This window comes from Micromys minutus (genome assembly GCF_963924665.1).
Source record: "Micromys minutus genome assembly, chromosome: 32".
Taxonomy (NCBI): Eukaryota; Metazoa; Chordata; class Mammalia; order Rodentia; family Muridae; genus Micromys; species Micromys minutus.
In genome coordinates this window covers 12,787,368-12,808,784 of record NC_137967.1, presented here as the reverse complement: position 1 = coordinate 12,808,784, position 21,417 = coordinate 12,787,368, and the positions used below count along the sequence as shown (strand labels likewise).

Sequence of the window (21,417 nt, the reverse complement as noted above, 5' to 3'; positions counted from 1 at the left end):
CAACTTCCTGAAAAAGAAATGGACTTCTCACCCACGAGTCCAAGGAACAAGGAAGACTTCTGATGAGGAAGAGTAGGTGAGGGGAAGTGTTTGGGGGAAATGTGTGTGATTTTTAATATATATTAATAATAGCTTAATTTGCTAAGCTTTCTCTTTTAAAAAGATTTATTTTATCAATTTGAGTTTACTGTCGCTTTCTTCAGACACTCCAGAAGGGGACATCGGATTCCATTACAGATGGTTGTGAGCCACCATGTAGTTGCTGGGAATTGAACTTGGGACCTCTGGAAGAGCAGCCAGTGCTCTTAACCGCTGAGCCAGCCCCTTGCTAAGTTTTCAAATTAGTGCTGGACATTTAGCACTGGGGTGGCACTATAATCCCAGCATGTGGGGAGGAAAGGCAGGAAGATGGAGAGTTCGAGGCCAGTATCAGCAACATTAGAGTCTGAAGCCATCATGTCTTTAAAACGAAACACAGGAGCTGAGAAGTTTTGTAAAGCACTTGCCTCAGAAGCACGAGGATGTGTTTACTCTTCAGAGCTGGTGTAAAAACCTGCTTGTGGTGGCCTCTTGCAATCTCAGTGCTAGAGAGGCAGAAACAGGAGGATCCTAGGGGTCAATGTTCAGCCTGACCTCAAAAGTGAGCTCTGGGTCTCACATACAGACCCTGACTCAAAAAAGAAGCTGGGGGCTGGAGAGATGGCTCAGCTGTTGAAGGCTAGGCTCTCAACCAAAAATGAAGCTGAAAATTAATAAAATAATTAATAAATTAATTTAAAAATTAGTAAAATAATTAAAAGGGGGCTGGTGAACCCAAAAAAAGGCAGGGTGGCGGTGGTGCACACCACTATTCCAAGCACTCACTCTCACTCGGGAGGCAGATATCTGTGAGTTCAGGGCCATCTTGGTCTACAGAGTGAATTTCAGGACAGCCAGGACTGTACAGAGAGGTCCTATCCCAAAAAAGAGGGGCAGGGAGAAGTGGAGCTGAAAAAAATAGCTCATGGGTCAAAGGTATTTGGGGTCAAGACAGATAACCTATCTAATCCCTGAAATCCACAGTAGAGAAGAAAAGGATGAGCTCTCAAAATCGTTCTGTTCTTTGAGCACAGGCACTCTGGGGTACACCCTTCGAATAAATAAATCTAATTAAATATAAAGGGCAGACGGCATTCCTAATGAACAGTGCTCAAAGTTGTCCTCTGGCCTCCAGGTGAATTGCACACACACACACACACACACACACACACACACACACACCACACCCTGAACCTCAACCAGCAAGAATGCCAGTCTTAATTGTCCTGTTCTAGAGGTCCTCAGACTCCCTTTTGGTAGGGGGTCCTTTTGAAGGCTTTCCTTCATTCTCTCTCCCTGTTCCTATTAATTGTCAGAGATCAATATTCTCAGAACTGACTGACTTTCCTGATGAGCCATCTTCTCTGCCTTGAGCTTCAGTTTTAAGGGAAACAGGATTATGACCCCTAGAGGTAGGGTTCCTTGATTTTTATGTTGTTCTGAGTTTCTGTTTACTGCTTTTTAAAAGCTGAAGCCCAACTGAGTAGTCCCTAGCCTTTAACCCCCAGCACTGGGAAAGCAGATACAGGGATCCCTTTTCAGTTTGAGGACAGACTGGTCTATACAGAGTTCCAGGACAGCCAGGGCTATAGAGAAATCCCACCTTAAAAAACAAAACCAAAGATGTAGCCAAGGTTTCTGGAGTACTGGAGTTGTAGGTTTGTGCAACCACACGTGGGTACACTCTTAAGTCTCCCCAATGATCTTAGGGGTGTTTCGCCTATCTACCCGATAGGAACTGCACCTGTTGGTGCAGTCTTTAATCCCAACACTCTGATCTACAAATTACAGGACAGCCAGGGTTACATAATGAGGACCTGTCCCAAATAATTCCAACAGCTAGGGTTTGTTTGTTTGCCAAGCAATGCAAACCACGGAGTAAAGACTTCAGTCCGGATCGACAGGTCCCTGAGCAGAACGTTCTTGGGATCATAGCCACAAGATTAAACACAATCTTTATTCATTGAACCTGGCTCAGAAAGCGCATGAGAACCTGCTCAAATCAGTCTCAAGTGCCTTCCGCAAGATGGCCTAGCCCGTGTACCGGATCATAGGAGGATTTGACAGTGTTTAGAAAGTCCAGGAAATGTCGAAATTCCCTACGACGAGGCCTCAGCGAAGCCCTTAAGTTTTGTGATGCTGGCACTTCCCCGACTTCGGTGGTTCTATATCAGAGGAAGGCACTTACTTCCTCGTCCTAAAGATGAGGAAGCTGAGGCCAGGGTATTTGGCTGGATCAGATTATTATTATTAATCTAATAATTAGGTTGATCCAGGAGTGAAGGCTGCCACCGGGCGCTGAGTGGAATGCACCGGCGGGAGGCGGGGAAAACGGAACGGAAGCCACCAGGCTGAGGACCAGTCCGGATGCTGCAGGGCTGGCTGAGATGCTGAGTCACTTGGCCGTCAAGGCGGGGGAGCGCGCCTTCCTGCGGGGGCGGAGCTCCAGGCACGCGCACGTCCATTCCGCTGCGGCGGGCGGGGAAACCGCGCGCATGGAGGCCGCGGGCACGCGCAGCACCTAGGCTAGCTGCGTGTAGGCTGGCACGTTCGGGGGTGAGTGGCAGGGCGAGCGCATGTGCTGTGCGCATGTGCGCACGCGGAGTAGGAGCTGAGTGAATTAGAAAACGCCAGCATTTGCACGTCTGGGATGGCTGAAATACGGTGCAGTGCGCATGCTCCGAGTTGAGGGACGCGCTCTCCAAGAATAACGCGTGTGGCAGGAGGGCGTGGCGTCTTACACCTATGGTCTCAGGACTAGGAGGCTGAAGCTAGCGTATTAGATGCCAGCCTGGGCTCTATAGTACTAAACTACTTAGTCCAGCCTGGGCTACAGTGTGAGCCCTCTCGTTAAAAACTCCCAATGGTAATTCCTTAGCAGTCCTGATAGAATTATGGTGAAAACCGCTTTAGTTCAGCCTGAGTCTCATCAGGTCTGATTTTTCACTCTATATATTAGAATTAGCAAACCTGGCCCCAGCAGCATCAGCTACAAAATGCCTGACAGTGGTCTAGGAACTGTGGCCCTAACAGGATTCAGCCTCCGCTCTCCCGGGGCCCAGGCAGTGCTGACTGTTGTAATGGCAAGCAAAGGCATAGAGAAATTCTTGAGACTTAAAAGCACCCTTTAGAGTAATGGTTCTCAACTTTCGAAATGCTGCGATCCTTTTTTAAACCACAGTTCAAGGTGTGGTGACTGTTGGCATTAGGACAGCTCCTACCCCCGGCGATGGCGCCACCCACAGGTGACAGGAACCTGGCACGTCCGTTGCCATGGAAACAACCAAAGCATTCTCAGAAGACATCGGCTCAAAAACCCACCTTCACCTGGGAGCAAGTGACGTCACCACCCCTATAAAAGATTGAAACCCCTCCTCTTCCTCTTTTTCTCTTCTCTTCCCTTGACCCCGACTCCAGTACCACCCCTATTCTTTTAAACCTCTCCACGTGGAACCGTGCTTTGGTTTGGTGTGGTTTGTCCAGGCATAAGCCTAGAAATCTAATTAAATACAATTGACCCCAACCACAAAATTAGTTTGTTACTTAATTTTGCTACTGATATGAAATGTAAATTAAATGTATTTTCCAATGGTCTTAGGCCACCCTTGTGAAAGGGTAATTCCACCCCCAAGGGGTCTTGTTCGTTTGAGAACCACTGCTTCAGAGCAACAGAGCAAGGAGTTGGAGGAAGCGGGGTAAAGGCAGTGAGGAGGGGTGGGTGGGTAGGAAACCCTAATGGCAGTGACTTAAAGTGATAGGGTGTGCTTGAGGACACTTTAAATGGCCAGCTGATTTACTTTCTAGGATGGTTGTCTGTGCTCTTGCCAAGGATGGGAAAACGGGGTTGTCTCCCCTGTAGAACAAGAACTGCACAAGTCTCTGCATGCTATTTGCCTGTATAGCAAGAGCCTAACCCCAGGGGAAATGAGCATGAGACTGTCCTTGTCACCCAAGCCCACATCCCCAACTCATTCTGTAACCAATAGAAGAACACATACTTGCCTTGAAGCTAGTAAGGCCAGTTGCATTGTTGAAATCAGTACACGTCAGAGAGGCTTGTTCCCGGGACTCCCCAGGCATGCTGCTCACCCGTGTGGCCTGTCGACAGGCCAAGAACTAAACCACCAGATCATCCTTTTGTTCTAGAGCATGGTCTCCTAAGCACCTATGGATGGTGTGCTGCTTCATTTCCCAGGCTGGCTGAAGCCTCCTAGGCTCTCCAGCTCTGACAATACCATCTCTGCCAGTGTCCCAACATGTGCAGGACACAGTAGGTACACCACGCTCCATTCATCACCACTGATAGAGACAAAAGCACTGGGCACTTATGTCAAACAGGAACACATTCGGTGTCTATGTCCTGCTAGTTGTTAGTTCTTTATTTATTGGTCTGGAGACTCAACTCTGGGCCTTGGACTTGCAGATCAATCGTTCGACCACTTAACTACAACCTAATCACCTGTAGTTTTGAGACAGGGTCTTATGTAGTCCAGGCTAGCCTTGAATTATGTAGCCACAAGAACCTTGAACTAATCCTCTTAATATCAATTTCCAAAACGCCCAGATTACAGGTGAGTACCATTATGCCTGGTTTCCTGCCTTAGCCTCCCAAGTACTAGGATTACAGATAAATTTGCTGAGGGGAAAGGGGAAGAAAACCCCTATTCCTGGGTTTGTTCCTTAGGCTGTTGGGGCAGGTCACGGCATCCTGAGTGATAGGATGAGGGTGCTAGCAGGACCAACTTCAGAAAGAGCCCACATTCTTCCAGGCACAGACAGTCTTCAACTGCCCATGCAGAGGCCTCAGGACATTAGAGAGGTCAATGGGCTCAGGGACTGTACCTTCAGCTCTGCCCTCTGCCTGTCTCATCAATCCCATCCCTGTTGACAGATGTGAGACTCAGGACAAGACGACCTAGAAACCAGCTCCTGCACAGCTCTGCTGAGAGCCGCTGCTTATGACGTAACTGCTGCAGTTAATTTTAAAAAAGATGCAGAGTATTATTAAATGTATATTTTAATAAAGCCAAGTTATTTTACTTATAGGAGCTTTAAAAGTAAGATACAAAATGTAGAGTTCCAGTTTGGGAGGTCACAACTATTCACATGATGTCCTACTGATGCCGAGCAAGGCAGCCATGCTTGGCCGTGCTGAGGACACACTCACACGCATACATGCACTTTGGAGAGACACCTCTGCCAAGCGCAGCACCTGGAATTACCAGTGTTTAGAGCAAGGTGGTGCTGCGGACAGCACCTACGTGAAGACTACACAAACTGATTCACACGGTCTCACAGCCATGGAGACAAAATGTCTTCCTTAATAGAGAATGACAGACCAGAGATGACAATTAGCAGTGTCACCTGTGCTGGGGCACCGAGGAGCCACCTTGGCCCAGGGTGAGGTCTTGAGGGAGGCACTATGAAAATGAGAGTACTGCAGTAAACTAGAACTAGAAACACAGGGCACTGTGGAAACATTACTGAAGGAAATAGAAAGTTTTTACAAGTAAAACAGCCACAAGGAACTTTGAACAGATTAGTGTGCACACTGTGACAGCTAACACAGACAGCAGCCACGCAGGGCTGGTGTAAAGTACGTGCCTGGAAAACTCTATGTACAAAATAGTTCTCTGTAAACATGGTGAGGTGAATATTCCAAACCCACTGAGAAGGATCATCATCACAGGCAGAAATGGCACCCCCACAGCACAAGTGACAACAGCCGAGGCCTTAGGCAGCCTAGAGACACAGTACTAAAACGCAGGTGGCTGGGATCAGACACCGTATAGGCCCTCTATAATTTTCGTGTGTGTGCATGTATGTGGTGCGTATACATAGGGGTTTTTTTGGTATTTTGAAATATAAATTTATCTGTAGAAAAATGAGAACATAAATGTGTTATTACAATCTTCGTTGGAAAAGCTTACATGGAGTTAGAAAGAATAAACCATTTATTAGTAGTTAACATATATTAAAATGGTTTAATGATTTAAGAAAATATAAAAAAATTAATACTGTCAAACTTTCATACCAGAAAATATCATGAATTTTTCTCAATTAGACATTTTCAAAGATGAAATATGAAAAATTTAAATAAGTTTTATATAAAGAACTTTCTGCAACCTCAATTAATATATAGTGGGAAATGTCTACTCTATATAGATATATTTATTTCTCAATTTAAGCACCATTCAATTTTTATGGATCCATTCTAGCTGGAAAATATCCCCAAATCCATGGAGTGTCATATGTTTAATGGCACACGTTAACTAAAAATGAGGGTTTTTTTTTTTTTTTTTTTTTTTTTTTGTTGGTGACTAAACAAAATTTTGAGTTCCTGTCTACATCATAATTCCTTTGTCTTTGAGCCAGCTCACAAATGTCACTGTGGTTCTGAGTGTGGGGGTCTTGGTGTAACCCCTTCCCTCCCACAGTTCCTCCCATAGAGGAGCGTGGTACTGGTACTGCCCTGGTCACAGGAGGCAGATGACGGCAGCAGGTCCAGCTTTACTCTGCACTACATGTACCAGCTACACCCCCTGGGCTGCCAGAATATGCCTCACAGCAGCTCCAATCCTGCCTTGTAAATTACATTGACCTGCACTCCTGGTTGCTTCAGAGGAGATACCGACCCATGGGAAGCCAGGGGGTTGATTCTGATCACTAGTATCTTGTTATAAGCTTAACCGAAGACAGTGCTGAGCTAACAAACCTCCAGCCAGTGTACCTGGGATCTTAAGATAGCCACTGCATTTTAGGCAGGAGACGTTTTTAACCGAAAGCCTACATAAAAAATATCTATAAAATCAGTAATGGGTGTGGGTCCCACTCTGTGTTAAAGAGGAGAAAGTTTCAAAGAATGGTCAGTTTTGTCCTCAGCCTGCAGGCCTCGTGCCTTCCCCACATGCAGGACTGACAACCTTCAGACTGTGTTTTCCCAAGTGTGGCCTCTGGCCACCTGCACCAGGATTACCTGAGGTGCTTATTAAACAAATGCAGACTGTCAGCATCCCCTGAGTGTCAGAAATCTCCATCTTCAGCTGGCTCCCAGGGGTCTGCTACCTTCAAAGTGTGAGAAACCAGGCTTTAAAGACAGCTGCCAATCACCTCTGACCCAAGGAACATTTCCGTCCCTGAGGCAGGGTACACTGGTCCTTCTGGGGCTGGTATCAGCCAGTTAGCCCTGGGGACAGCTTGGATGGGCAGCAGGCTAGCTGTGGTCAGTACTGGGGCAAATAGGCTGGCCTGCGCTCAGCCTTCCCAGGGAAGGCCTTGAAGCCCTTGGGTGCTGCCTTATGTGCTGGTGGAGGTGGGGGCTGTGGTGGTGTCTGAACATAGGTGAAGGAGGTGGCATTGCAGTCACTGGATGCAGCCCACACAGGGGACTGCAGCATCTGCATGGTATCGTTCCACTGGCCGCCAGGACTGGCAACTGCATAGAGTGGTGCAGCTGGGCTGGGCAGTGTGCTGGGCAGCGGGGAGGGGTGCTGCCATGGTGCTTTGGGTGGCCACGTTTTGGTTTTGTTATCCTGAGAAACAGAAGAGAGTTTTTAGTGCCATTTCAGGTGACGTATCATTGTCACACCCCACCCATCCCCCGGAACTCCCACTCTTCTTTTTATCTAGTGGACAGGGTGAGAGCAGCAGCCCCCCCACAGCTTGGTACAGGGATGTTCTTACAGAGACAATAGTGCCCAATGCCTACTCAATGTATACAACATTCTTGTAGCCCAACTGTGGAGTTAAATTTGTGTTTCTACTCATATACACTTAGATATGTGTATAACTTTCATAGCTCAATATTTACATAGCTCCCACCACTCCTGTACCCACAACCCTTATTTTAACTGATTGAACAGCCAGTGTGCTGTGTGGCTCATCTTAGCACATGACTGTGTCAGCTGAGGTGATCCTATCTCCTCATTTAGACAAAAATCATGAGAAAACAATTCACCATAGCAACCCTTATGACTTTGAGACCCAAACTCTTTAGCATGACCTAGCTCACAATACCTGGTTCACATCCTCCACTGTGGTCAGGAGAGGTGGTGAGGGCAGTGTGCTGGTCTCCTGCTCTCCACTGCTGTGTTTCCTGAAAGAATCAAGAGCTCAGAGCACTGACCACTTGGCTTCATAGTACGGGACAGAGCTTAAGTACTTGGCTCTGGTCTCTAGGTCCCCAGTCTAGGTGCTGAGGCAGTGTGCCCTGGGGGTGCAGCATGCCTGTAAAACTTGTGCTGGAAGTGGACAGAGCTGATGGCACTGGCTGTTTTCACAGCTAAGTTAACCCCCTTTGGCTTTTTATTAATTTATTCAATAGTTATTCAAAGTGTTTAACATGCACTGGGTGGACTTTAAAAAATGCTTTGTGATAGATGACCAATATACACTGTATGCATATATGAAACTGTTGAAGAATAAACTATTCCAAAAAGAGAAAACAAGCATGCTCGCTTTACACCGAACAGTAAAAAGGGAAAGATACAGCAGATCTGAGACAGAGCTTTCTTGTGCACGGGAACAGACCCCCGACAGAGGTGACTTCCTTCTTAAGTGTCCCACCAGCCCAGCACAGGTTTTCACAGTGGAAGACACCTTTTGAAGATGCCTCCAGAAGCCTTTGCCCAGAAACCTTTATCTGGTCTCAGGGAAAACAAAAGGACTTCCTGCTTCCCCAGAGGCAGATCGATTCTCCAATCACAGTTCAGCTATTTCCTACCTTCTCTGTTTGACAGCAGCAACAAGGTCAGGCCCTGAAAACATGGAGAACAGGCTGTCCCCATTGGCTGAAGATGTCTCATCACTGGAGCTGGCCGAGTCTCCCTGAGCACCTGCCCAGCCACTGTGCAGGCTGTCCCTGAGAATGCAGAGAAATCAGTCAGACTTCCCAAAGCCTCTCCTGCCTCTCTCTGCCACAATTTGATATTTTCCTCCTTTCTCCTCGAAAGTAAGAGTCACTACTTCCTTTTGGCTCTCAGAGGCCTGTGACTGATATGTGGATAGTTTTAGAGAAAAACAAAGTGGGAATGTTCTTTCACTTTCTACATTTATTAACCAAGAGGTAATCTGAGACATAAATTCATAATTTTCTTAAAGACTTAAGTTTTTATGTATATGTGTGTGCCTGTGTGTAGATGCCTCAGAGGACAGAAGGCTAACTCCCTGATCAACTGGACCATTTATTTTGTCTTCAGACGGGTTACTCTGTATACCCTGGCTGTCTTCGAACTGGCTCTGTGGGCCAGGCTGGCCTCAAACTCACAGATCTACCTGCCTCCATCTCCCAAGTGCTGAGACTAAAGGGAAGCACCATCACTGCCTGGCCTAAACTAAAGTTAAAAATGGTTGTGAGCCACCATTTGGGCGCTGGGAATCATTTGGATCCTCTGCAAAGGCTCCTAATCATTTATTCAGCCATCTCTCCAGCCTGTGATTTTTTTGATTTGTTTTCCTGAAATAAGATTTCTCTAGGTCATTCAGACTAGCCTCTAACTGTGGCCCTGGCTAACCTATACTCACACCTGCCGCGTGCCTGCCTCCCACAGATTTTTCGTTACACTAGAGTTGAAGCACATGCCCTGGTCTTTGCTGTACTGGGGTTTGAGCTAGGGCCTTGCACATGCTAGCTAAACATGCTACTGCTGAGCCACGTGCCCCAAGCCTGCTCTGCTTTCTGAGGGCTACAATAACAGCACTCCCATACTTACTGAGTTTTATACTCAGGCTCCTTTCACCAGAAAGGCCACACTGTCAAATAAGATCCCTGCTCCAAGAGGAAAAGGATCTTGTGTTTTCTCGCTTTTATAATTTCTTATAGACGTTAGTACACACATATATGTATATACTTTTATTTCAGCCCCCATATTTATAATTTTAGAGATAAAATATTTTAATTAAAATGTTTTAATCTCATACACGTGTATTGCTTTTTACAAGAGGCTGTCTTAAGTCACTCATTCATAGCAGAAGTGTTTATGTGGATACATCCCACCCCTTAACATCCTATTAGAATCTGAACCCACCAAGATTTAGCCACATTACACTTACGCTGCCAAGGAAAAAAATGAATGAAAGTCAGTGAGCTTCTGTACTGGCTGGTTTTGTGTCAACTTGACACAAGCTTGAGTTATCACAGAGAAAGGAGCCTCTGTGAAAAATGCCTCCATGAGATCCAGCTGTAAGGCATTTCTCAACTAGTGATCAAGGGGGGAGGGCACAGTCCATTGTGGGTGGAGCCATCCCTGGCCCAGCCCATTGTGGGTGGAGCCATCCCTGGGCTGGGAGACCTGGGTTCTATAAGAAAGCAGGCTGAGCAAGCCACGGGAAGCAAGCCAGTAAGTGAAATCCCTCCACAGCCTCTGCATCAGCTCCTGCTTCCTGACCTGCTTGAGTTCCAGTCCTGACTTTCTTTGGTGATGAACAGCAATGTGGAAGTGTAAGCTGAATAAACCCTTTCCTCTCCAGCTTGCTTCTTGGTCATGATGTTTGTGCAGGAATAGAAACCCTGGCTAAGACAGCTTCCTTCAAACCAAGTCTGTAAGAGGCATCTAGATCCTAAATTTTGCTTCCTTGCTTTAGGCAGAACTCACCCTTCTGTGAAGAACTCTGGCAAAGGCCAGGTCCGATGAGTGTCATCCATGGGTGGCCAGTTGCCCCGGGGGTTGCCTGGCCGGCGGCCATGTTGGGCTTGCCGCTTCTGCTGCATTGCCTGGCTCACTCCTGCCACGTAGCGTGCGAACTCTGGATCTGAGCCCACTATGTTGAGACAAAGGAAAAGTCAGGATTTAAGGGCAAATCGACCTCTTCCCTTTCCTCCCCTCTGAGGATGAACTGGTCATACACATAGTAAAGTGGTGAGAACCTAGCAAGAAACTGTCCCATTGGTTGGCTGCAAGCTATGGCCACTCCCTGAAGTGATATTGGGCTTATAGCACACAGGTTTGAGGTTGAGGTGGGCATTAGGCAAGGGCTGGGATGCGAAGAGAAGACAAAGAACGAAAGTCAGAACCACCCACAACTACCTTTGCTTTTTGAGAAAAAGTCTTGCTATATGCCCAATAAACCATATATATCACAGACTGTTCTGAAACTCTCAGTGAACCCCTGGCTCAGTCGCCCAAAGCTGATTTTTTTATGTGTACTGTATTTATCTACATGCATGTCTGTGTGAGGGTGTTAGATACCAGATTTACAGACAGTTGTGAGCTGTCATGTGAGTACTAGAAATTGAACCCAGGTCCCTTGGAAGAGCAGCCAGTGTTCCTAACCAGGGAACCATCTCTCTAGTCCCCCAAAGTTAAATTATTAACACAAATAGGGCTCAGCAGTGAAGAGCACTTGTTGCTCTTACATTAGGGCCTGGGTTCAATTTCTAGCACAACCATCCATAACTCCTAGGCCCTCATGTGGTACACACTTATATATAAAAATCTAGGTCACACATGGTAGTGCACACCTTTAAATCCCACCAATCAGGAGGCAGAGGCAGGTGGATTTGTGAGTTCAAGGTCAGGCTAGTCCACACTAAGTTCCAAACTAGCCAAGGCTACATGGTAAGAGCCTTCTCAAAACATGAAAAATAAACATAAAAATTATTTTTCAAAAATTTGTGTATTGGGCTGGAGAAGGATTTGTGGTTTAGAGTTTTTGTTGATTTTGTAGAGAACTCAGGTTTGCTTCTAAGCACCCAGATGGTGGCTCACAGTCATCCATAACTCTAGTTCCAGGGAATCTGAGCCCCTATTCTGACTTTTGATGGCACCAGGCATGCACATGGTACACACACATATGTGCAGACAAAACATTCACACACATGAAAAAAAACCCAAAATATGAGTTTGCAGCATTTAATAACTTTAGAGAATCACATGATGACTTTTAACCAACTACATCATGGAGTTTACCAAAGCCAGATAGAGGTGACATATCACTGCCACTCAAGCCAAACTTGAGCAAGTACGCCATCTTCCAACTCGTGATGCCAAATTCAAGGCCTGACTGTGGCTATAGAGTAAGTTTGAGCTCAACTTGGCAAATTAGTGAGACTTTCTAATGAATGAATAAATGAAAGAAAAAGAAAGAAGGAAAGAAAGAAAGGAAGGAAGGAAGGAAGGAAGGAAGGAGAAAAGAAAGAAAGAAAGAAAGAAAGAAAGAAAGAAAGAAAGAAAGAAAGAAAGAAAAGGGTAAGAAAGAAGGAAAGAAAGAGTAAAAAGGGTAGGCTGGGTATATGGCTCATTGGTGGATTACTTGCTTACCATGTGTGAGAAGGCCCTGTGTTCAATACTTGGTACCACAAAAAGTAAAAAAAAATTAAATTTAAAATAGAATTTTAAAAAAGGGCACTCTAGATGATTAAGGTGCTCCCTTCTCAGACACTTTCCTAATCTGCTTTCCATTCTTGCTACATGTCCCTGCTCCAGACAATGAAAGAGTCCTAGCAAAGGCTTAGGGGCTGGGTGCAGATACTTACTAGTAGGGCACACTAGTACATCCATGTACTGTACCTTATAAGGCTGTGATAGGCAGGCCTCTAAGAATTCCTCAGGGACTGAACTGAACTTTTCAATGGGGTGAACAGCAGAAAGGCCTCACCTACCTGCAGGATCAAAAGGCAAAATCTCTCCAAGCATTCCAAAGACTCCATCACTTTGGTCACGGTTTGGCCAGGTGTTATTCCTAGGTCCCTGTGGCTTCTGTCCCAAAACTTCTGACATCACATTGTCCATATAGCTGCTCACTAGACCCAAGCTGTACAAATCAGAGCTGAGATCAGATATGCCAGGCCACTGACCAAGAGGAGACAGACCCGCTGCCATGGGCTGTGATGGGTGCTGAGATGAGCCATGTACCCATTTACCAGGAGCCCGAGGCTGGGCTGGAGTCTGCTGTGATCCAATAGGCTGCAGCAGGTGCTGGTAGTACTGGACTTGGGGCTGCTGCTGCTTTGGAGACTGCTGCTGAGGAGCCAGACCTTGCTGGGCTGCCAGAGGCGTGTGTGCTCCAGCCTGGGGTGGCCGTAGTGGAGGGGCCAAGGGCAGTGATGGCTGCTGTGGTTGCATGGTTCCTGTCTTCTGTTCAGTCACCATGGCAGTGGCAGTAGAGTTACGCCTTGTCACCAGAGGGGACCCCTGATGGGACTGGCCCATGTTAAAGCCTGAGAGAAAATCTATCACTTCCTGCATTTCCTGATCAGTAGGTAAGTTCATGCCCTTCTCATCCTTGCCATCATCCCCATGCAGGAAGTTCTCATGTCTCTCCAGGAGGAAGCCATTGACCATTGCATTACTGGAATTCTGAGACGACTGTGAAGGGTCTATAGTCCTAGGGAAGTTGCCAATGTTCAAAATGCTCTGTAACCGTGTATCAATATTATTGCCCAGCATTTTGGCCTTCTCCTCTGAACAACCAGCTGTGAAGATGTTTTTGGAATAGTGAGTGCTGCCAGAGCTGGTGCATGACACCTTCTTTGTGAACCGAGATGTCAGTTTGGAGAAAGTCTTCTGCAGGCCTGAGGATTTGCTTCCATTTCCAGAAGGCAGGTCAGCCTGATTCCCAAAATCACAGATATCCCTCTGTAGCTGGATCTGTATACAGGGTAAAGCCTGTTCCCTATTTGAACAGAAAAAAAAAAAGAGAGAGAGAGAGAGAGAGAGAGAGAGAGAGAGAGAGAGAGAGAGAGAGAGAGAAAAGACACAAGTTGGAGAATAAGGACTTTCTGTATTGATTACTAGCGGGAGGATAGATACTGCTGGTTACTAGATGCTCACTACTGGCATGACGGTGCTCTAAGTCCCAGCACTGCAGAGTAAGCAAGTAAGCTACAGGGAGACAGCGAGGAAAGAGTGGAGAAGGGGTTCAAACTGAGTTTGAAAAAGACCTCTCTGTTAAGTGTCCTGGTTGGCATTTCTGTTTGAGGTTCTTTGGTCAACTTGACACAAGCTATTTTGGAATTGGAACCTCCATTGAGAGGCAATCCTATAGGTAAGACAGTAGGCGATTCTTTGATCTTTGATAAGGGAGGGCCCAGGCCACTGTGGGCAGTGCCACCACTGGGCCAGTGATTCTGGTTGTATAAGAAAGCTCCCGCCTCCAGGCTCTTGCCTTGGCTTCCCTAAATGATGGGCTGTAGGATCTGTAGGCCAAACAAGCCTTTTCCTCCCCTAGTTGCTTTTGATCATGGTCTTTATCAGAACAACAGAAGGTAAATTCGATCAGGCAGGTCCTGGGTTCATGTGCTGTATAAACAGATGAATGACCACTCAGGGTCTCACACGAGGCTGTGAAACAGCAGCATCTGGAGCTGAGTAAATGCTGACTGCAGCACCGGAGACAAGCCTGGCTTGTGTGGTGGTATGACGGATAGATTCAGCAGAGAAACAGTGGACACATGCAAATGGTACAGGTGGTGGGGAGGACCACACATTGCTGCTGTGGTGTGTGCAGCTGTTCCTTCTAAGAATTTCTGAGCACTCTTCTCCTCCCCCCTTCTCCCTCTTTCTTTCGGTTTTCTGGAACTAGCCACATAGACCAGTCTTGCTGACCTTGGATTTAGAGATCAGCCTGCTGCTGAGTTCTGGGAATAAAGGTATTTGTCACCACACCGAGCCCTGAGTACTCTTTCGAGGACATGAGAATATATAGATAGAAGTGCCATGAAGCAGGGGACAAGGCAACTGGCTGCTATAACCCTTGACCAGACATTATTGAACTCATATTAAGAGAAGAAAGCTGAGTGTGGTGGCTTCTTATCCCCAGGAGTCAAGACAAAATGCTTTCAAAAGTTCAAGACAATTTGGACTACGTAGTAAGTTTGAGGCCAGCCTGAGATACAAATAGTCTGTCAGGAGGGGAAAGGAAAAGAGATGACAGCATGGGTGATGTTTACGGTCTTTATCAGTGCTAAAACAAGCAACTCAGAGCTTGTAACTCAGCTATTTCCAAGTACAAATAAATTGGATGAAGAATACAAATAAATGTAAATTTCTCTGCTTTTGTGGACAGGAATGAGAACTGGGTTAAGAGCTCTCCCCATGACCACACTCTCTGATTAAAACAAGGAAGGTCAGTGTTAACAGATTAAGAAATGTGGGTAATGAAGAAATTCTTGCATCTTATCTGCATGTTGTACCCATCTTGAAATAAAGTTACCAAAAAGTTCTCTTTCTTGCTTTATTTACCTACATACTTTCAGTGGCACGAGCATACATGGATTGGATTGTATGTGGCTATACTGCTCCTGGCTATGAATCTAAAACACGAACCATATGTATGATTCCTTCAAGAGCGTGCAGAAGACACCAACCTCCCTGTTCTCCAGCGGTTTAGGTCCAGCACGGCTGTGTAGAGCACATCCACCAGACCTAGAGTCTTCTCAGGATCCAGGCTTCTCTGCAGCAGGGACATGGTGGCAGGGTCTTCCTTCAGGCACCTAGAACAAACCAGGTCGTGTTAGCCTGGACTGCATTTCTCTGAAAAGGTGTTCAGAGAAAGCATTATGAAAGACACTTAGGACCTCTAGCATCCAAAAAGAGCCCAGGAGTGCTGGGTGTGGTGGTGCATGTGTCTTTTAGTTCCAGCAGGCAGATCTCTGACTTTAAGACCATCCTGGTATACACAGGCATTACAGGACAGCCAAGGACAGCCACAGCAACCAAGAAAGAAAACTAGGGAGTGCACCAACCAATCAACCTGGGGAGTACACCCAGAAGTCTGACACTAGCACTTCTGTGCAAAAGGAGAGGAAACAGAGGCATCATAGGTCTCTCAGTAGGACCAAGCTCCAATAGAGAGCTGATTTAGACAACATATGATGCACACAGGGCAGCATGGCTGTAGAAAACACATCTAAAGGAAGCTAAACCTCCCACTGTAAGAGGAAACACTGTACTTCAAAAACACATGTGCCAACGTGTGTGAGTAAAATGGACCTGAGCTGGAATACCCTGAAAAAAGATGGGCCTGGATGTAACTGCAGCTTCAGTGAGACCCTGTCTCAAAAAGTAAGGGTAGCTTGGAAAGCAGAGGGAGATAGATCTGTGAGTTCAAGGTCAGCCTGGTCTACACAGTTAGTCTTAGGATAGCCAGGGCTAGTAGAGACCCTCTCAACAAACAAAATAAGGGTGGAATACAATTTAAAAATAAAACACTTGTGGTGTAAAAAAAAAGTTCTTGCTTCCCAGGCTCTGTTTCCTCAGATGACTCTGAGACCAAGTATTTAATAGACGCCTATGTTTCTGATCTCTTCTATGCTCCTGGGCAGATCTCTTGCACCTCTCACTATTTCCCAGAATCCTCTCTTCTTGTCAGTGTCCCACATCCTATTTCTTACCTCAGCTCACTGGCAATCAGCTTTTTTATTGACAGGTGATGCTTCTAAGTGGTTCTCTCTACAGTGTGGAACTTAAGGACCACCACACACATGTGCATACTCATGTACTTCCCCATGGAAATCTAGGGAGGGTAATGTCTATATAATCCCAACACTTCAGAGGATGAGGTAGGAGGTTTCCATTAAGCTCCAGGCCAGTCTGAGCTTCAGAGTAGGATCCTGTCATTTTTCTTTCAAAGTACCTAGTACATATCTAACTAAAGAAATCCTTAGCTGAATCTGGTTTACTTTACTCTTTTGAATGTGTACATTAGCTTGAAACTAAAGATCATGTAACAAACCTCTTCTAATGTGGAGGTTTAAATATACTTGGCCCAAGGAGTGGCACTATTAGGAGGCGTGGCCTTTTGGAATAGGTGTGTCACTGTGGATGTGGGCTTTAATACCTAGCTGCTTGGGAGTCAGTCTTCTCCTGTGTGCCTTTGGATGAACATGTTACAGCTTTCAGCTCTGCCTACACTATGCCTGCCTGGATGCTGCCATACTCCCGCCTTGATGATACTGAACTGAACCTTTGAACCTGTAACCCAGCCCCAATTAAATATTGTCCTTATAAGACTTGCCTTGGTCATGGTGTCTGTTCATAGCACTAAAACCATAACTAAGACATCATACAAAATCCATTTCCTGTTTCATGTAATTTCTCTCCTAAGACAGGATTTCTCTTTGTAGGCTCTGCTGGGATGAGTTACTTGCCATCACACCTAGCTGTAGTTTCTTGAATGACAGTAAAAGTAGGTGTACTCTCACAGTAGCTGAGACCACCTGACCACATCTGCCTCCAGTTCCAAACACTGACCTTCTAAGCTCTCATGTTAGGACCCTGACACCTACAGCACTTGGGATTTCCTAGGTAACATGGGTGTTTTAGTAGCTGGGGATTTGGTAGTGGAAAAAACAGAGCACAGATGTTGGACACACATCTGTAACTGAGCTGTAACCTAGCACCAGACTGCCTTTCATTCTATTGAGATTACTTTTTTTTGAACTCTAACAGGATGGGGCTGGTCAACAGAAAGATTAGACTACCACTAGAAGTTTGGGGAAAACTTCAAGACACGTCCCCACTATGCCTGGTTTTATTATTTTTAATTATGAGTACATGTGAGTGACTGCCAGAGTCTAAGGAGACCAGAAGTGTTAGATGCCCTAGAACTGGAATGAGAGATGGTTGTGAACTACTCAGTGTGGGAATTAAACTCAGGTCTTCTATAGTAAGTGTTCTTAAAGAGTTGAGCCGGGCTGGAGAGATGGCTCAGTGGTTAAGAGCACTGACTGTTCTTCCAGAGGTCCTGAGTTCAAATCCCAGCAACCACATGGTGGCTCACGACCATCTGTAATGGGATCTGATGCCTTCTGCTGGTTGTCTGAAGACAGTTACAGTGTACTCATATATATGAAATAAATATTTAAAAAAAAAAAAGAGTTGAGCCATCTTGCCATCCACGTTTCCTTCTTTCTTTTTAATTTTATGTGCATTGGTGTTTTGCCTGCACATATGTCTGTGTGAGGGTGTGGCATCCTGGAGTTACAGACAGCCATGAGCTGCCATGTGGGTGCTGGGAATTGAACCTAGGTCCTCTGGAAGAGCAGCCAGCGCTCTTAACCACTGAGCCATCTCTCCAGCCCTATAACTACGTTCCTTTTTTCTTTTAAGACGTGTTCTCTGTGCTACACTTACGTAAAGGTAGCAGGTCTGTGGAGCTGGTTCTTGACTACTCTTACATGGGATCAGGGTAAAGCAGGTCTTCACCCTTGCTTATCCGGTGCGTGCTGGCCCACGCGCGCCACAGTGCCTCACACACTCCTGTCGCTGTGCTTTGCTCACTATTTTCCTCTTTAACGCCCCACTTGTCCTGCCAACAGTCATCCTCCTGCTGTTCTGTCATGTACTGGCACGTGTAGAGAACATAAGATATGTATGTATGTGTGACAGACAGACACAGGGGGAAGGGTGCCTTATTTATGTAGCCCATATCGGCTTACATGTGGGGATCCTGTCAGCCTCCTAAGGGACAGCAAGACACACATGTACTCCTCAGGCTGGCTGAATAAACTCTTGGCTAGTTTGCTGACAATTATTTTCCTAATGCAGTAACATGGTCCCACTTCAGCCTTCCCAATGCGCACACACGTGTACAGGTCCAACATCTCTAACCCGAAAGCACGAAATGTTCAAAATGCAATTCTCTGATGCCACAGTGACGACACAAGAAGAGACTTCCACAACTGATCTCAAGGGCAAGCAAGGTCACAGTGAAAGTTCAGAGCACTATAAATACTATGCAAAAGCAGCACCAGCCTAGGGCATCACAGTCCAAGACACATCGATTCTGTATTTACGCTTCATTCTCACACTAACACATCACATCCATGTGCAAACACTTTCAAAACAAAAATCAAATAGCTCAAGACTGAAATACTTCTGGTCTCCAGCATTTTGTGTCAGAGATACTTGATCTTGGCTTCCAAGGGAAAAACAAAAAACAAAAACCTCAAACCAAAAACCAATTTTTATTATTACAAAAAGCAGACAGCAGAGGGAGCCTCTGCAAGCAGTAACAGTATACAATGCCATTTCAGGAGGTACGGTGACTTACAAAGGAAATGAACCACACGGCAGTGTTCTGTCAGTTTTGTCCTCAGCCTGCAGGCCTCGTGCCTTCCCCACAGCAGGGCTGACAACATTCAGACTGTGTTTTCCCAAGTGTGGCCTCTGGCCACCTGCACCAGGATTACCTGAGGTGCTTATTAAACAAATGCAGACTGTCAGCATCCCCTGAGTGTCAGAAATCTCCATCTTCAGCTGGCTCCCAGGGGTCTGCTACCTTCAAAGTGTGAGAAACCAGGCTTTAAAGACAGCTGCCAATCACCTCTGACCCAAGGTAGAAAACAAACTAGTTCAATAGAAGCTGTTCACAGTCACCCAATTATATTAAAGTTTGTCTGTTTTTCTCAAAATAAGAATCCATATAAAGTTTAGTGTTTTCCAATGAGGCAGGTAAGATAATATACATAGGTAATCCTTATCAAGAGGTGGGGCAAGAGAATTAGGAGTTCAAGGTCATTCTTAGACACACAGTAAGCTTTCAGGCCACCCTGTGTTATGTAAGACTATCTCAACAACAGTAATAACAACGTTTAAATGAGAATTTGAATTAGAAATTCAAATTGTAGAGTGCTGGTCCAGAATGCATGGCCCTGGGTTTGGTCCCCAGAATCCTATAAACTGAGCTCAGTTGGTTCGCAGACCTATATAATCTCAACACTTCGGAGGTGGAAGCAGGGGCATCAGCAGTTCAATGCTATCCTTAGCTACAAGGTTGTCCTCTACTACACCCAAATTCAGACCAGCCTGGAATACATGAGACATCAACCATCTCTAGACAGACAGACAGACAAACAGACAGACAGACAGACAGAGAGACAGAGATATTAGAGGGTTAGAGAGATGGCTCTGCCAGTAAAGGCACTTGCCAGCAACTCTAATCACCCAAGTTCAGTCCCCAGAACCTACACAGACAAAGGGGAAGAAAATGGACTCTTCATGCAAGGTGTCCACTGACCTCCACATAAGTGTAAATAAAAATTAAGCTTCATTTTCAGATACTGTATAAACTTTTCTTCAAAAACCTTGTTGTGATTACTTCTCAATCCAAAAGTCTCTTGGCATGTTTCTGTAATCTAGCTCAAACCAGTACTTGCCAATCTCTTAATGTTATTCTAAGTGAGCCTAATTTTTTTGGGGGGGCAAAATGCATCTTATGATCTTCACTTGTGATCACAGTGTGAGGTTGCACGTTTTTTCACCTCCTTGTGCAGTGTCTTCTTTTCTGATATATGGGGTCAGATCCCTGGCCTGCTTCCTGGTTTATAGGAGCTTTTTTCTTAGAAAACATAAATTATGAATAACTTTATCTTTTGAAGTGTTACAAATATAACTAAAAACAGTTTTGCTTGACCCCAGATTTACAATGAGAATGAATATATAATGATATAAGCTCAACTTTACCAGGGTAATGACTGGAACAGATAAGACTTGAGAGAGAATTCTACAGTATCCACTCAGCTTTAGAAAAATTATGGGTAATTTAGTGGGAACAAAAGACACTAAACCCTGTGGCTTCAGTAACAAAATAACATTGTTCAATATGATCTATGACTAATATTTCAGTCCTTGTGGCCAAAGGAGCTCTTTCTCAGGTCTTAGATTCTGCCATCATAGACCAAAACAGGCCCTGGGAGGTGCGGAGGCAGCAAGCGCTACCATATCAGGTCGCACAGAAGTGAGTGAAAGATACGCAGCCTTCAGAGTTAGAAAGAGTCTTCTGTTAGAAAGAGTCATGTTACCATGTGGATGGGACTTGAACCACAATTCTGGAGCCTTCAAGACTGATCTGGGGTGCATAGGCTTCTTTATTTTCAATCTGTGCTGTGTCAACAACCACCTAGAAAAGAAACAAAGAAAACCACCAAGTTCAGAGAGAGCTTTCAGTATCAAACATCCAAATACATAAGCAAGTCAGAGACTGCAGCACATCTGTACCAAGACCAGTGAGGTCCCCAGAGATAACAGCAAGCAATGATGCGAAAATACACAGAAACCAAATTCTAATTGTGGGATCCACTCAACTTTGTAGGCATTTTCTACACTTGTAGTTGTTATAATTACAAATTACTCAAGATGAGTGTGGTTGTGGTTGTATATTCCTGTCATCCTATGAGGCCAAGGCAAATGGGTGCATTATGAGTTTGCAGTTAGCCCGTCTCAAAATGAAGAAATAAACAAGTCTGGAGAGCTGGCTGTTATGTTCAGTGTACTTCCTGCTCTTTCAGAGGACTTGAGTCCCAACACACACGTCTTGCTGTTCCCTGCCACCTACATCTCCAGTTCCAGGAGATCCAGTGCTCTACTTTGGCCTCCAAAGGCACTGTACACATGCACACAC

The 21,417-nt window shown here is 45.6% G+C and overlaps 1 protein-coding gene across 4 annotated transcripts in view; it reads right to left on the bottom strand.

Moving 5' to 3' along the window:
- Positions 1 to 5,103: 5,103 nt before the first annotated feature.
- GARRE1 (granule associated Rac and RHOG effector 1) overlaps positions 5,104 to 21,417 on the bottom strand; it is a 68,513-nt gene continuing 52,199 nt past the window's right edge. For all 4 annotated transcript variants that reach the window (XM_080908732.1, XM_080908729.1, XM_080908730.1 and 1 more), the window contains exons 9-15: positions 20,819 to 20,916; positions 15,383 to 15,508; positions 12,677 to 13,689; positions 10,671 to 10,836; positions 8,801 to 8,938; positions 8,095 to 8,173; positions 5,104 to 7,610 (exon numbers count right to left, since the gene is read on the bottom strand). In XM_080908732.1, coding sequence (XP_080764858.1) covers positions 7,302 to 7,610; positions 8,095 to 8,173; positions 8,801 to 8,938; positions 10,671 to 10,836; positions 12,677 to 13,689; positions 15,383 to 15,508; positions 20,819 to 20,916 — 1,929 coding nt within the window. In that variant the 3' untranslated portion in view covers positions 5,104 to 7,301. The remainder of the gene's footprint in view (positions 7,611 to 8,094; positions 8,174 to 8,800; positions 8,939 to 10,670; positions 10,837 to 12,676; positions 13,690 to 15,382; positions 15,509 to 20,818; positions 20,917 to 21,417) is intronic.